Raw genomic sequence first — 15,142 nt, 5'->3', positions numbered from 1 at the left:
GGAGAAGATAGCACAGATATAAATGATGTATTGTTATGCTTTTCTTTTTACAAAGTAGCAACTAATCTCACAGCACTGAACAATAAATGAGTGAGTGGTGTAAAGTACAAACATAAGATAATCATAAAACATGACACAGGAGGAGACTCTGCCTCATTGGCCTTACAATCTAATCTTACACCAGGTACACTCTATGGCCTTGATGCACAAAGCAGTGATAACTGTTATCTTGGCTGTGAAAAAGTGCTTTGTGCGCATTTTAGCACGAAATAAATCACGTTTGCGTGTTAACGTTCGCACGATAACGCAAATGTATCTTTTCACAGCGTGATAACAGTTAACACTGCTTTGTGAATCAAGCCCTATGAGATTTTCTGGCAGATTTACTGTCAGATCGATTATTTTCAACATGTCCAATCTGATTTCCGATCGATTTCCTATTGAAGTAAACAGAAAAAGGTTATTAAACAATCGGAAAATGATTGAAAATTGATCGGAAATCAGATTGGACATGCTGGAAATAACCAATCTGACAGTAAATTTACTAAAAAATCTCATAATGTGTACCTAGCATAAGAGATGGAAGAGCAGAGGACGCAGTCAGAGAGGTACCAGTTTCTTGTTGCGCTGTGTGTTTATTGTTAGTGATTACTAATAAGGCAGAAAGCTGGATAAAAAGACAGTCTAAAGAGGTACGTTTTGAGATAAACATCCTTTAGTACAGGTTTACTGTTACAGGATAAGGAAGAGAGTTTCACTCAATGGAGACAGCATTAAGGTGGCCATACACTCGTTAGATTAGCAGCAGATAGATCATCTGATAGATTTTCTGATCTATCTGATGTGTTTAGGAACATTTTTTACTAGGAACAGATTTCCATTAGATTTCAGTATGAAATCTATTGAAAATCGATCTGATGGCATTTTTTTTGCCATCAGATTTCCATTAGGTCCAATGCAAATTGATAAGCAATCTCATCAGATCGACCTAGATTTTCCAGCCTGTCAGATCGATTGAAATCGATCAAAATCGGCCGCAAATCGATCGATCTGGCAATCGATTGGCCGCTAATCGGCTGAGTGTATGGGCCCCTTTAGAGAACTCTTGTAGCCATGTATGAGAGATGACAATAAGTGAGGAAGACATTTGCAAGTCATTAGAGGATTGTAGTGGGCAGTCTGTGGGCTGGAACCCACAGGAGCGCTTTTGGCAGCGTTTTGGCAGCACTGCGATACGCTAGCAGTTTGCCAAAACGCTGGGCTAATATTAATGGATGGGGCAACTTCCACAGGAGCGTTTGCGTTTCTCAGAAACGCAAACGCAGGACGTGCAGCATTTTGGAAAACGTTAGCGCTTCAATGTAAAGTATTGAACCGCTAGCGGAAACGCTCAGCAAAACCTAAACTGAGCGGTTTTGCTAGCGTTTTGCGGTTCAGCACACTGTAACAAAATGAAAAATAATTCACAGGACCAATCAGGATAAAAACGCAAAACGCTGGGCAAAAAAATACAATGTTGCAAAACACGACCAAAAACGCGCATGAATCCGCTTGCAAACCGCTCAGACAAAACGCTAGCGGTTGCGGTTTGCGTTTGCGTATTTCAGTGGGTTCCAGGCCTGTGAGTGTATTTGTGTATGACATTGAAAACACAGGCAGGACATGAGTTATGGCATGATCTGAAGGCAATGCTAGCATTTTGGATATTATCCTTAGGTGGACCAGAAGCTAGTAAAGGAAATGACATACAGAAGGAGAATGGTGGGACATAAGACTAGCAGCAATATACAAGATCTAATGTACAGGTGAGAGTACAGTGAAGTGATGTTGCCTTGTGTATAGTTATTCCTTTTATGTGGTTTGAACACCATTCTTGTGCATAGTGCTGTGAGCGCCAGCCTCTGGGTACAAACATATAATCTTTTATACAGAGGAGGCGAACCAGTGGGTTGAGAGCCAGCGCGCAGTGTGTAAACTTTGAAGTCTTTACTTAAAGGACCACTATACAGTGTAACATTTAAAATACCTGAAAACACATAAATAAAAAGTACATTTCTAGAGTAAAATGCACTATAAATGACTTTTCTCCTATGTTGCTGTCGCTTACAGTAGGTATCAGAAATCTGACAGAACCAACAGGTTTTGGACTAGCCCATCTCCTCATGGCGGATTCTCAGGGTTTTCTTTATTTTCAAAAGCTCTTAGCAAACAGAAGCCCAGAATAGTCAAAACAGGCAGAAGGTATGGCCTGAATCTTTGTATAGATACTTTTGCAAAGAATAAATGAAAATACAGTACTGAGAATCCCCCATGAAGAGATGGAATAGTCAAAAACCTTTTGGTTCCATCACATTTCTACTAACTTCTGTAAGTGACAGCAACATAGGAGAAAAGTAATTTATGGCTCAGTTTACTCTGGAAGAAACATACTACTTATTTTATGTGTTTATATGTTTTTAAAATCGTACAATTTTTGATAGTGGTCCTTTAATGGTCGTATATTTCCCTCTGATTGCAATATGTCATTTTTCTTTTTGATGACCAATATAATAGATTTTAACTGGAAATGATTGTAAAGAAAATAAAGTACCATTTTCCCGGATTTCTTGATGGTCTGATACTTCGGGTTGGCTGCTCCTTTCCCTTTCTTGTTCTTGTTCTTGTCCAACACGCTATATATAGCCAGGCAGAGACGTGTCATCCGCGGCATGTCACACACGTAGATTTCAAACTCTAACGGCTCGTTCCAAGCATAGTCGTTTTTCCCTGTCAACTCGGGGGTCATGACCGGCTTACACAACAGTTCAGTGCCATGGAACAGGCCAGCCCGTACCACAATCTGGGGACACAGAACACAATGCAGCCAGTATTACACGCCTCATGCTTTATCATACTCCAAACACAAATTCAGTAAAATAATGGTTATGTAGATTAGAGGATTACATTATTATTCAAAATGTATCATTCTGATAATGGATAACCCCAAAAAACTACTGAATGCATACCCACAGGAGGTTCCCTGAGTGTATATATGCCTTTAAGGTGCCGGGATATTTGGGACAGGGCAAAGCCAAAAAACAGCTCACCCTGCTCCTGCAAAAGTCCCGGCGGTGTTAATTACTATTCCCCCTCCAGGCCGCCGTCGATGGTGGGGAATTGCGTTGTTGTTATCCTTTGGGCTCCATGTTTTGCACAAATCACCGGCTGAGCACTGCTATAGCTGTAATTTACATTATCCTTTTAGTATCTTTCCACACAAGCACAAAAAAATATTACATACACAGATGACGTTTCTGCCACATTCCTCATGCATGCAGCTGTAACACCACATCAACAGATGCAGATAATAACAGTTCAAGCATTAAAGTGACTCTGAAGTCTCCTTAAAATCACGTTTTTATTTTAAAAACCTCTTACGTATGTTTGCCCTAACTAAAACGCTGCATCCCAGTGGCTGAAATCTAACTAAATCCCCCCAAACTCCCCGGGGCACACTGCGGGCAGCGCTTCCGTGAGAGGCAGAGCTTTCAGCTGCAGCTCTGCCTCTCCACACGTCTATCAGCGCGTATCTCCGCCTCCGCCCGCCCCTCTCAGTCTTCCTTCACTGAGAGGGGCGGGGGAAAGGTGGAGATACGCACTGATGGACGTGTGGAGAGGCAGAGCAGCAGCTGAAAGCTCTGCCCCTCACAGAAGCGCACGGCGCAGCAAAATCCACGACCAAGAGTGGATTTTGCGAGGGGGATTTAGTTAGATTTCAGCCGTGGGGATGCAGCGTTTTAGTTAGGGCAAACATATTTAAGAGGTTTTTAAAATAAAACGTAAATTTGAGGAAGCTTCAGTGTCTCTTTAAATAGAGCATTCACTGCATTAATAAAGGAAATGTTTACCATGCACTGTTCTGACAAACTTTGTATTAAAGCAGCACATTGGCATGACATGACACATTAGAGATAATTTAATAAAATGATCATGGCATAAACAGTATATCTGTAATGTCAATAATATGCCTCCACTTATCTTAAGCCTGGTACACACCTTCAATTTTGATTGGCCAATCACTGACCAATTTTACCACCATGTAGTAGCTTACCTATACAATCTGTTCATAGTATTCAAAATCTGTTGACTCTCATACCACATGGAGGTGGTAAAATCAGCCAATCAAAATTGAAGGTGAGTACCAGGCATTGCAAGGAGCACTGCACTCTGGCTGAGCTATTCTCCCACAGGATTGGCTGGTCAGGAGGTGTCTGGGCAGGAGACTGAGAACCCTAAGATTCCAATCCAGCCTTATCACCTCATAGCAGCAGCTGCTTTAGCACTCATATACTAAGGTATGAAAAAATAGGTTGGGGGGGGGGGGGGTTACATTCATGAGCTCTGGGGCCGGCAGATTAGACTCAGGTTCTCTGTCTTTACAGATGGTGCAGAAATGGCATTGCCAACTCTAAAATTCAATAATGCAGATAAAATTGCATTATGAATTGTTGCCCCAATTTAACTCAGTGTTATGCTCAACACACACACCATACAATCTTGGTTGTACAGATTTACCAAATTTATGCAGTATAAGGGCCAACAAATTAAAAATACCTTGAATGATTGATTGAATAAGCTCTTATACTACATGAAAGTGGTAAGATTGAACAACCAAGATTGTATGGTGTGTGTTGAGCCTAAAGGTGGCCACACACGTATCATCCAATTTTACAGCAAATACATAAAAACGATCATTTCTACAGCAGAATTAAAAACTTTTTTTTTTCACTCGAGTGAAAATTCTGGTCGGATTTCCCGTTTTTTCTCAATAGGGTGTGGTGGAAATTTCTGATCAATTTTTTGCAAGATTGTATGGTGTTTGGTAGATTGACAATATCGTAATTTAGAGATGCATCCAATTTTTAAATTTTCAGTTTTTTCAATCATTGATTTCATAATTGGTGAAAAAAACTGAACACAAATTGACCAATGTGTGGTACATTGGTCAGATTTTTCAAATGTTACAATCAATCAGAAAAATGGATTGTAAATCTTGAATTGAAAAGAAATGTAAAAAAATGTATGGTGTGTGGCCACCTTTACGCTTAGGGCTTGTTTCCACTGTTGCGACGCGATTTCGGCCGCATTCCGACGCTTGTAAAAACGCATGCGGATGCGTTTCCACATGCGTTTTTACCCGCGATTTCGCCTGCGAAATTAACCATGACACTGCCAGGGCTAAATAAAATTGAAAAAGGTGCGAAATCGCACGCGAAATCGCGGGTAAAAACGCATGTAACAAACGCATGCGTTTTTACTATTAAATACATTAGCGGCGATTCGCACGGATTCCCGACGCAGGCGAAATCGTTGGCTCTTTTGTGCGTTTTTTTCACGCTGAAAAAAACGCACCTCAACAACGCTACAGTGGAAACAGGCCCATCCACTTGTATTACATGTGCGGATCTGCATGCGTTGGACGCATGCAGATTCGCGATAGTGGAAACGAGCCCTTAAAGAGACACTGAAGTGAAAAAAAAAATTATGATATAACAATTTGTATGTGTAGTACAGCTAAGAAATACAACATTAGGAGCAGAGACATAAGTCTAATATTGTTTCCAGTACAGGAAGAGTTAAGAAACTCCAGTTATCTATCCAGAGTTCCCCAACCCTGTCCTCAAGGCCCACCAACAGTACATGTTTTGCAGAAAACCACAAACATTCACAGGTGAGGTAATTAGTGTCTTAGCAGAGCTGATTAATTAACGACCGCCTAACGCCGATAGGCGTCGGCGGGTCGTTAGTGGTATAGCATGGAAACGGCCGCTCGATCGAGCGGCCTTTCCATGCTAGTTCACGGAGACTGCCTCCGTGAACAGTGTGCGAGCCGCCGATCGCGGCTCGCACGCATAATGTAAACATCCGGGGAAGAAATCCCCACTGTTTACATCACACGGCGCTGCTGCGCAGCAGCACCGTGACGTAGATCGGTGATCCCCGGCCTCTGATTGGCCGGGGATCGCCGTCATCTGATAGGCAGAAGCCTATCCTATCAGGCGCAGGACGGAATTCCGTCCTGCGCTGCTCAGAAAAAAAAGGTAGAGGGAGGGAAAGCCGGGGAGCCCAGAAAACGCTGCGGAGGGGGGCTTTGAGGAGCCCCCCCCCCGCAAATGAGTAGTAGCCGGCGGCGATCAGACCCTCCCTGCAGGACATCCCCTAGTGGGGAAAAAAGGGGTTAAGTCTGATCGCTCTGCCACATTCCTGATCGGTGCTGCGGGCTGTAGAGCCCACGCAGCACCGATCAGTGCAAAATCCCCTGGTCCTTAAGTGGTTAACCACCTCTGTGGATTTCCACAAAACATGCACTGTTGGTGGGCCTTGAGAACAGGGCTGGGGAACACTGATCTATGCAAAAGAGCCATTGACCTCCACGACTTTCAAAGTCGCAGAGAGCTCTGTCTTCTGAAGCTTGATATCTCAACTGTCAGTCACTGTATTGTTTTTTTTTCCCTTCAGCAGAGGACAGGTCAATAGTTCACTAGCCTGTTCTGTAAAATCATTTAGAATGCTGAGTAGTGTATAAACTGCAAATATTTGTGAACAATGCAATGTTATTAAAAAAAACTATATAACTGAAAATAAAAATATGAGAATATTTTCTTTGCTACTGATGTTCTAGAAATTATCCGTACTACACATACCATTCATTATATCATAATTTTTTTTTGCTTCAGTGTCTCTTTAACTGTCATCACAGTTCCATTTTAATTTGTTGCTACTGAATCTTAAATATTATGGGTTTGTTCTGAGTTAGCAACAATACATTTTGTAGCTATGGCTCCTAACTTACTGTATCTTCGGAGTTCAGTTTGCTCCCCTTTATAAGTGTAATCTTATAAGGCTCCATCAAATCCCAAACATTCCGGGACATCACCTAGAAAGACAAACAGGAAACAGGAAAAATGTACAAGCTAGTAAGCACTAACAGCTGAACAGAGTAAACCACTAACATACTGCAATAACGATGCAGTACACAGACAAATTACATAGGTTAGCTGAAAGTACAATATTAGTGGCAATATAATGACTGCACAAAGAGACAGGGGCATAGCAATAGGGGTTGCAGAGGTAGCCACAGCATCGGGGCCCTGAAGGGTCCTCCCTCAACTACAGTATTAGCTCTCTATTGGTCCTGTGCTCATAATAATAACTTCTATAGAGACTTTGAATGGTGGTAATCACTAACAAACTGTTCCCCATCCCCTTCTTGCACCTCTGACACTGTAGTTGCCATTGGTAGGTTTTGGTGCGCCGTATCAATTGCTATGTATAGAGTGCCTGGGGGGCCCCATTGTAAAACTTGCATCGAGGCCTACAGCTCCTTAGCTACGCCACTGCAAAGAGATGAATGTGGGCATTGGACAGCGTACAACCACTTCTGTCAGACCCTGATCAGTTTTATTGAGTATTTACTATATTTAGAGCAGGGCAGAGTGACTCACAGAGGCACCACGTGTTTTCGGGGGCAATGGCAAAGGGGGTGCAGAGACTTTTCTCTTCACAGCTAGTTCTATTGCACTCATCTCTTCATCAAACATCTTTTTGACGTTGCAGCACTCGACCAGCGTGAGCCGTGGGACAGACGAGTTCATGACACAGTTCCTGATGTACTGAAATACAGAAAGAGACACAGTGGCCAAAGTCCATATGATACATTGAATAAAGAACAACAACAGATGTTACAGGAAATAAGCCAAACCTTCATTCTGCTATACTATATATATAACATTCTGCTAAAGCAAATCTGCCATGACAAGAATATGGACACTGCTACTCCTATTTGGCTTATTAGTAGTTTTCTGGCTGTAAAACTCACCCCCAGCCTGTGTTGGAAGTTTCCACTTTACAGATTGTGTGACCCACAAGCATAAAAAGCAGTCTCTGTGGTGCCTTCCAGATTTCTATTACAAATGGTTCATTATCTAACAACAGCCAATCAAAAAAAAAAGTAAGAGTACAGGTTAACGAACGAGATAGGGACTGTAGGTTCGTTCTTAACCTGAACCTGAAAAGTTATCAATCTAAGTAAATTTTCACAGATTTTTTTTCAGACTTAGGGCCCATTTACACTTAATCAAGTTGGTGTGTGTTAATGTGCGTTAGTACGTGTTTTTTCCATAGCAGTGCGTTGTGAAAAAGATTTCAGTTAAAACGCGTTAAGTGTGAAAGGTGCCATAGGAAAACATGGGCATTACTTTGAAAATCAGTTTTCTTTCTTTATAACTGAGAGCAACTGATTAAGTGTAAATGGGGCCCCTTACGCTCAGTGCCTGTTGGACAGGTTTGCTACAGTTATGCTCTAAAGTAAGGGGATCTTGTGATTGCGTACATTTTAAAACAATGCGCAGTAATTTTGGCACAGGCGTAATTGGAAAAAAAAACCACAACAATAAAGAAAGCATTTTATAACAGTAGTAGAATATCTGTAAATTTACCAATATTCTACAACCTAATTGATAAAGTGAAATACTTGTGAACAGTTCACTATGACCGAAGCTCACCCTACTCCGACACAGAAACCTTTCCTCCCCAAGGAAACTCCCTCACTCCCATGTCAACTAATACTCCCCCCCCCCCCCCCCCCAAAAGAAGGAAAAAAAAAAAAAGATGGTCGCCGTTAGATAGCCTCTATTGGTAGCCACAGTTACCATAGTGGGCAGCCCCAATGCCTACTATTTAGCGTGCGCCCATTATTGGTTGCGCGTATATTAGCTGCTCTTGCGCTTATCTGCAGTTCCTCATTCTTATAAACCTTAGACTAAATAGTTACCTGAAACTGTATCAGGGGGTGATCCCCAAACACATATTCCAATCTCCCAATGATCTGTAGTACATAGTCCTCAGCATCCACGTCGCCGTCTTCACGACCGTGAATGGTCAAGCGTTTCCGGATAGCTAGTTCAGTTAACTTCAGGGGAGTTAAGTTTGGGGATACTTGGAAGCTGAATACATCCTGAAAACAGACAGAAATCATCATAAACACATGTAGTGCTGATAGGATGACCATAAAGCTAGCAATAGGTATAAACACCAATCTGCTGTTTGTCACTGGCATTGCATTATACAGTATTTCTGATTATTTGAAAACCTGCATTTGCAATTTTTCTGGTTTGTAAATTTGAATGGCAGCTCTGCCTTTTTCCATGCGTGATGTCCAGATCGTGTTTCACTGAAGATCAACAAAACTGCAGGAAAATCATGTGAGATTTTGAAATTAATCAGCTGTATTTTTTATGTAAATTAGCTTCATTGGTATTCCTGAAAAATTTGCATTGCAAATTTTTCGCATAGAAACGCATTTAAAAATTGCAAAACCACGCAAGAATCAGCTAAAATAAATTACAAAGACTGCAATTGCAGAAACGTGTAAGGGCCCGTTTCCACTTGTGCGGTGCGAACCGCCGCGGTAAAAATTTGCATGCGGATGCGAATTTCGCATGCGGTTGTATGCGAATTTTCGTGTGAATTTGCATGAAAATTTGCATGGATGACGCTGTATGCAAATTTAACCATGGCAGTGCTGGTGTGCGTTTCCATTGATTTCCATGTGAATTTGCATGAAAATTTGCATGCCAAAGCCGCAGGCGATTTCCCTATTAAATACATTAGCGGCGATTCGCATGCATTCCACACGCAGGCGAATTCTGAGGGCTCTGCCGTGCAGAAAAATCCTGCACAGAAAAACGCTCAGGAAAACTGACAAGTGGAAACAGGCCCATCCACTTGTATTGGCTGCGCGAATCTGCATGCAGGAAACGCATGCAGATTCGCGATAGTGGAAATGAGCCCTAAATCAGATGCTTTTTCCCCTAGGACAAGTAGATCTTTGCTTTTAGTTTGTGTTTAAATTCATGTCAGAAAAGGAACTGAGGTCTGTATAGTCCTTAAACAATAACACCTGTCCAATTTTTCTACAGTTCCAAAATGTACACCTAAAGTAAATTTCACTGCAAAATTACATATGTACGGTAAAAAAAAAAATGTATATTCAAAACTCACCAGATGCATCATAAACAACAGAGCTGTGGTGGTGCAATCTTACCAATACCCTCTAGCAGCGTGAAAGAATTCAAGGATTATGCAATGTATTGAACATACCAAGGCAAGTATGTGAAGAAGCATTTCCTGTTTTTTTGATTTCATGGAGACAATGGGCTTGATTTACTAAGAGGTGCTAACCTACTTAGCACGTCTAAACTCTTAAGGCGCGCTAACCAGGGTGCTAAGTAGGTTAGCACCAGTTTTCTCAATCAGATCGTGCGCTAAGTACCGCGCGCAAAGTTTTGCGCGCGCAAAGTCCTATGCGCGCGCTAAGTCCCATAGGCTTTAGTGGGCACTTCGCTCGGAGCGCCCTGCGCTCTGTGCAGTGCGCGCGCAAAACTTTGCGCACGGTACTTTGCGCACGATTACTACTTCTCACATTTCAACTGAGTTTAGACGTGCTAAGGGCCAGTGCTAAAGTTAGCCCCGTTTTGTAAATCAAGCCCAATTAGGGATACTCCCTAAGTTAAGATGAGCTACCAAAGAGAGAAACTGCTCAGCAAAATCTTCCCAGAACTTTCTATAAAGTTAGCACAGATACACAGACTTCAAGCTGCTGGGGTAAGAGAACAGGAGAACAATTCCCCTGCATCTCTTTTTACCCTTCCATGAACTGAAAACTGAAATGTGTAGTTTGGAAACTAGAACTGACAAAAGAAGCATACCAAGTTTTACTTTAATGTCAGCAAGGCTTAAAGCGAAGTGAAAATAATCTCATGTGATAAAGAATTGTGTAGTAGCAATGGCATCTAGAACTGTTCAGTTGTCTCGCAATTTTATTTTTAATGCAAGGTATTACATTCTGACTATGGAATGTTCACAGCAGCCATATCAGTGTGACAAGCCTGGCTCATTCAGCTCCCAAAAAAAGAATAATTCGCTTTGGAGCTTAACCACTTGCCGACCGCACACTCATACCGTGCGGCGGCAAAGTGGTAGCTGGAGGACGCGTCGCCAGGTGCCTCCCTAATTAATCAGGAAAGGCCGCTCGCGCGAGCGGCCGTTTCCTGTCAGATCACGGAGCGGGTCTCCGTGAATAGCCTGCGAGCCACTGATTGCGGCTCGTAGACTAAATGTAAACGTAGGAGACACATGTCTCCTTTGTTTACATTGTACGGCGCCGTAAGGCAGATCGGCGATCCCCGGCCAATCAGCGGCCGGGGATCGCCGCCATGTGACAGCCTGTCACTGGCTGCACAGGACGTTTAGCGTCCTGTGCAGCCCCGATCACCGGGGGGGAGCAGGTAGGAGAGGGAGGGGGGAATTTCGCCGCGGAGGGGGGCTTTGAGGTGCCCCCCCCCCGCAACACCCAGGCAGGCAGAAGAGATCAGACTCCCCCTGCACATCATCCCCACAGAGGGGAAAAAAGGGGGGGCAATCTGATCTCTCTGCCTGCTACCTGATCTGTGCTGGAGGCTGCAGAGCCCACCCAGCACAGATCACTAAAAACAGCGCTGGTCCTTAAGGGGGGGTAAAGGGTGGGTCATCAAGTGGTTAAAGGGACCTCAGCTCTCATCCTCCTTATTCTTTTTTAAAATATCCAACACTTAAGTAGATTTAATTTTTGATATTGTCTCTGCTCAATTACAGTCTTTCCGTGTCCTAGAGGTAAAATATATGAACTATTGACTTTTTTTATTGTCCCCTGCACTCTTTCAGGAAAGAGTTTTATGGCTGTAATTTATTAAAATTTAGGAGTACACTATAGTCCAACTAGGTCCCGACTAGAAAGAAACTGTCACTTGCATACCCAACTCTTTCAGGCAGACAAAAAACTATGCAGTCTAGTTATTTGCATGCTTGGCACTGTACATACACGTCTATCTCATCCTGTCACCTCAGGTACGCATTAAGGGCACTACATCATGATTGCTTGCACAATCAGAGAAGAGATTTTGATTCTGTTTACATGTCAGGAGAACTTGGACAGCATTTCACAGACTCATTTGCATACATGAAAATTCTGTGTTTTTAACACTTCCGACTAAAAAAATATAAAGTGAACATAGTTAAGGTCTAACTAGGCTTGGTACTAGATCTACCCATATTTATCTCATGTCACATGTTGAGATATGCCTTAAAGCAAGCCTGAAGTGAAAAAACCTTACAGATATAATTAATTGCATGTGTAGTATGGATAATGAATAAAACATTAGTAGCAAAGAGTTTTATATGATTATTTTTAGTTATATAGCTATTTTTATAGCAGTGTATCATCCTGTCATATTTGTAGTTTAGATACAACACTCTGTTGTTTAAGCTATAAAACAAAGCAGAACTAATGACCCTTTGAACTTTCCTACAGTAAAAACGTATCTCAAGCTGTCTCTCAATGTTTGTTGACTCTTTAAGTGCTTCAGAAAACAGCACTTTATTCCACACAGTGGGTCGAATAGCTCAGAGAATCTCTTTTGCATTGATAACGAATGAAGGTTTTTTTTAACTACTCCTATACTGGAAAACAATCTGAGAATCTTTTCTTTGCTACAATTCATTATCTCATAAGTTTATTTTCACTTTAGGTTTGCTTTAAGTGCGGTTTCCTCTCTGTGTGCTCCTTGCTGGCACTTCAGTATCGTAGGAACCAAAAGAGACGTGTTGGATTTAATGATAAAGGATTTTACATTCAAAAGCTAAAGATTGGTGGGAGACTGTGACCATACCTGGCAGTTTTCAAAGTGAATGGCTACCACTAGGTTTCCCCCATACAGCCTGTCCTGAATGTTGTCCTGGATGCACGGCTCCAATTCAGGGGGGAAAGTGCATTTCAGCCATTCCACCCAGGTGAGTTTAAGCACAGACTGGATCTTCTCCTCGCTAATCTTCCTCATCTTACTACGGAAATCTTTTACCTCGTTATCGTCCAGGGCATCAAATTCATGGAGGCCTGAAAAACATTAATAGTATAATTTGATTAATAAATATTAAGCCCAGAAAGGCGGTTATGAGGTTGGTGGTCCCCCAAAACGATTTTTAGGGATCATTTCATACTGAACTTTGTGCAGTAGTTACCCCCTACTGCCCAATACTATTCACCTTCTAAGTCCCCAAAACCCCAAATGATGCTGCATGCAATTCCTGTCCACTCCTAATCCTAAGATAACCCTCCAGTTATTATATCCCATTTCCTGCCCCAAACTTTATATAACAAATGCCCTTTGGTGCCTATTAATATCTCAGTCACCGCACCCTCTCCCCCCCCTTCATCCCAACCTAACAAATCTCCTGTTTACTAAATACCATAATATTATTGACACTTTTTTTTTTAGTACAGGGCTTACATTCCAATTGCTTGAATGGAGTAGTCCATGTGCTGAAAAACGAGATGTCGGGATATTTGTGCCAGGACACTCAGTTGTCTAGTGTTGCCTTTAACAATATCACTATGAATTACAGGAATTTGATTTGGCCATAGTCATTTACTGTATATGCATCTTTTGTATTAGGTCACTCAGCAAAACATCATTTTAACCCTGCACATCTGTCCATGACAATCCAAAAGAGCACTACATAAAAATGTCCCTAATGAATGACATTTATTGTAAGCAGTGACTGGTGTTAGGAAACCATGCTTAACTTAAAGTGAACCTCCAGACTAAAAATCTACTCAGCAGCACTGAAAAGGCTTAGTGTTTCTTTAACAGTTTAACAGCATCAGAACTTTGTTTTTCTTATAAAAGCCTCAATTTTAGCTGCACAGAAACTAAGCTTCGCCCCATCAAAGAAAACTGCCTGGGCATTTTTCCTCTGATGCTGTGCAAAGCATGATAGGATTTCTGATGTTGTTGTTCTCGTTGCTTAGCAACTGGGAGGGGTGATCAGGACACAGGGCAGTTGGAACTGTGTCTCATGCTCCCTGTAACCTCCTTTCAACCATAAAGATGGCTGCCCTCATGAAATCACAAAAATGTGCCTGTTCTTTTAAAACGGTGGGAGAGGGCCCTTTTCCACCAGCGCGTTTGCGCTGGCTGAATCGCAAAAACGCAAACCGCTAGCGATTTTACAATCGCTACGGTTTGCTTTTTAACATAGGAATCGCGGTAGGTAATTTCCACTACCGCGATTCGTTTTTTACTTGATCGCGCCGCGGAGCGACTTTTGCCGCGATTTTGCTATGCAGTGCATAGCATAGCAAAATCGCGGCCGCGAACGTCGGGGAATCGGCGGTAATTGCGATTCAGCAATCGCTAGCGTTCAGAGTGAACGCTAGCGATTGCTAGTGGAAAAGGGCCCTAAGAGATTATATGACCTATCTGTTTTAATTAACATAACTAATGTAACTTAATGACCGTATATTTGTTTAGGCTGAAGTTCCTCTTTAAGTATCTAGATCAGAGGAAATTGAAGAGAGACCACACTAGACAGATATGGGTACATTGGGGGTTATGCATGGCATGGATTTGCACAGTAATACAATTTTATATAATTGTTATTTCACCACAGCAAAAGGCTAGCTGTTCACTGACTAAAGGTGTCATGATGGTTTTGATCAATTACAGGCAGATTCAGTCTTTAGAGAAGTGTTCCCCTACCCTGTCCTCAATGCCCACCAACAGTGCATGTTTTGTGGAAATCCACAGGAGTAGTTCATCAGCTCTGCTGAGACATTAATTACCTCACCTGTGCACTTTCATGGTTTTTTAGAAAACATTTACTGTTGGTGGGCCTTAAGGACAGGGTTGGGTAACTCTGCTTTAGAGTACATCTGCCTGCCTAAATATTCTTCTTTCTCCAAAACTGTATGAAAAGTTTGAATGATTCTAAAGGTGCAATCGGTTATAAAAACTGGAAACTCTTGACTGGATTGGCACCAGGTCAAGCTGAAGCTCTGTAGTGCATTAGGCAGCAGATAACCAGGAACGGTGATGGGATTAATCAATTCCAGTCAGAGCTCCACTAAACGCTTCTCGCAACTGCGGCTGCCTTGTTGTGCATTGATCGCTGCTCGGTGATCCATATTGTTATTGGCGGGGTTATTGATCACAAACTGCATGAAGACATTTTCAGCCAGCTCAAAGGAAGTTCAGTGACTTTTAAAATGTGGTCTTCAAATGCGTAT

General features: G+C 42.1%; 1 protein-coding gene across 10 annotated transcripts in view; it reads right to left on the bottom strand.

Annotated features, from left to right (window-relative positions):
* The window catches only part of PIK3CB (phosphatidylinositol-4,5-bisphosphate 3-kinase catalytic subunit beta), a 266,903-nt gene that overhangs the window by 52,640 nt on the left and 199,121 nt on the right, over positions 1–15,142 (bottom strand). For all 10 annotated transcript variants that reach the window (XM_068280541.1, XM_068280540.1, XM_068280542.1 and 7 more), the window contains 5 exons: positions 12,747–12,970; positions 8,813–8,995; positions 7,485–7,652; positions 6,833–6,916; positions 2,591–2,839 (listed from right to left, as the gene is read on the bottom strand). In XM_068280541.1, the coding sequence (XP_068136642.1) occupies positions 2,591–2,839; positions 6,833–6,916; positions 7,485–7,652; positions 8,813–8,995; positions 12,747–12,970 (908 nt within the window). The remainder of the gene's footprint in view (positions 1–2,590; positions 2,840–6,832; positions 6,917–7,484; positions 7,653–8,812; positions 8,996–12,746; positions 12,971–15,142) is intronic.

Source organism: Hyperolius riggenbachi, chromosome 4 (genome assembly GCF_040937935.1).
Source record: "Hyperolius riggenbachi isolate aHypRig1 chromosome 4, aHypRig1.pri, whole genome shotgun sequence".
Lineage (NCBI taxonomy): Eukaryota > Metazoa > Chordata > Amphibia > Anura > Hyperoliidae > Hyperolius > Hyperolius riggenbachi.
This window is presented reverse-complemented; position numbering and strand designations above follow the sequence as displayed.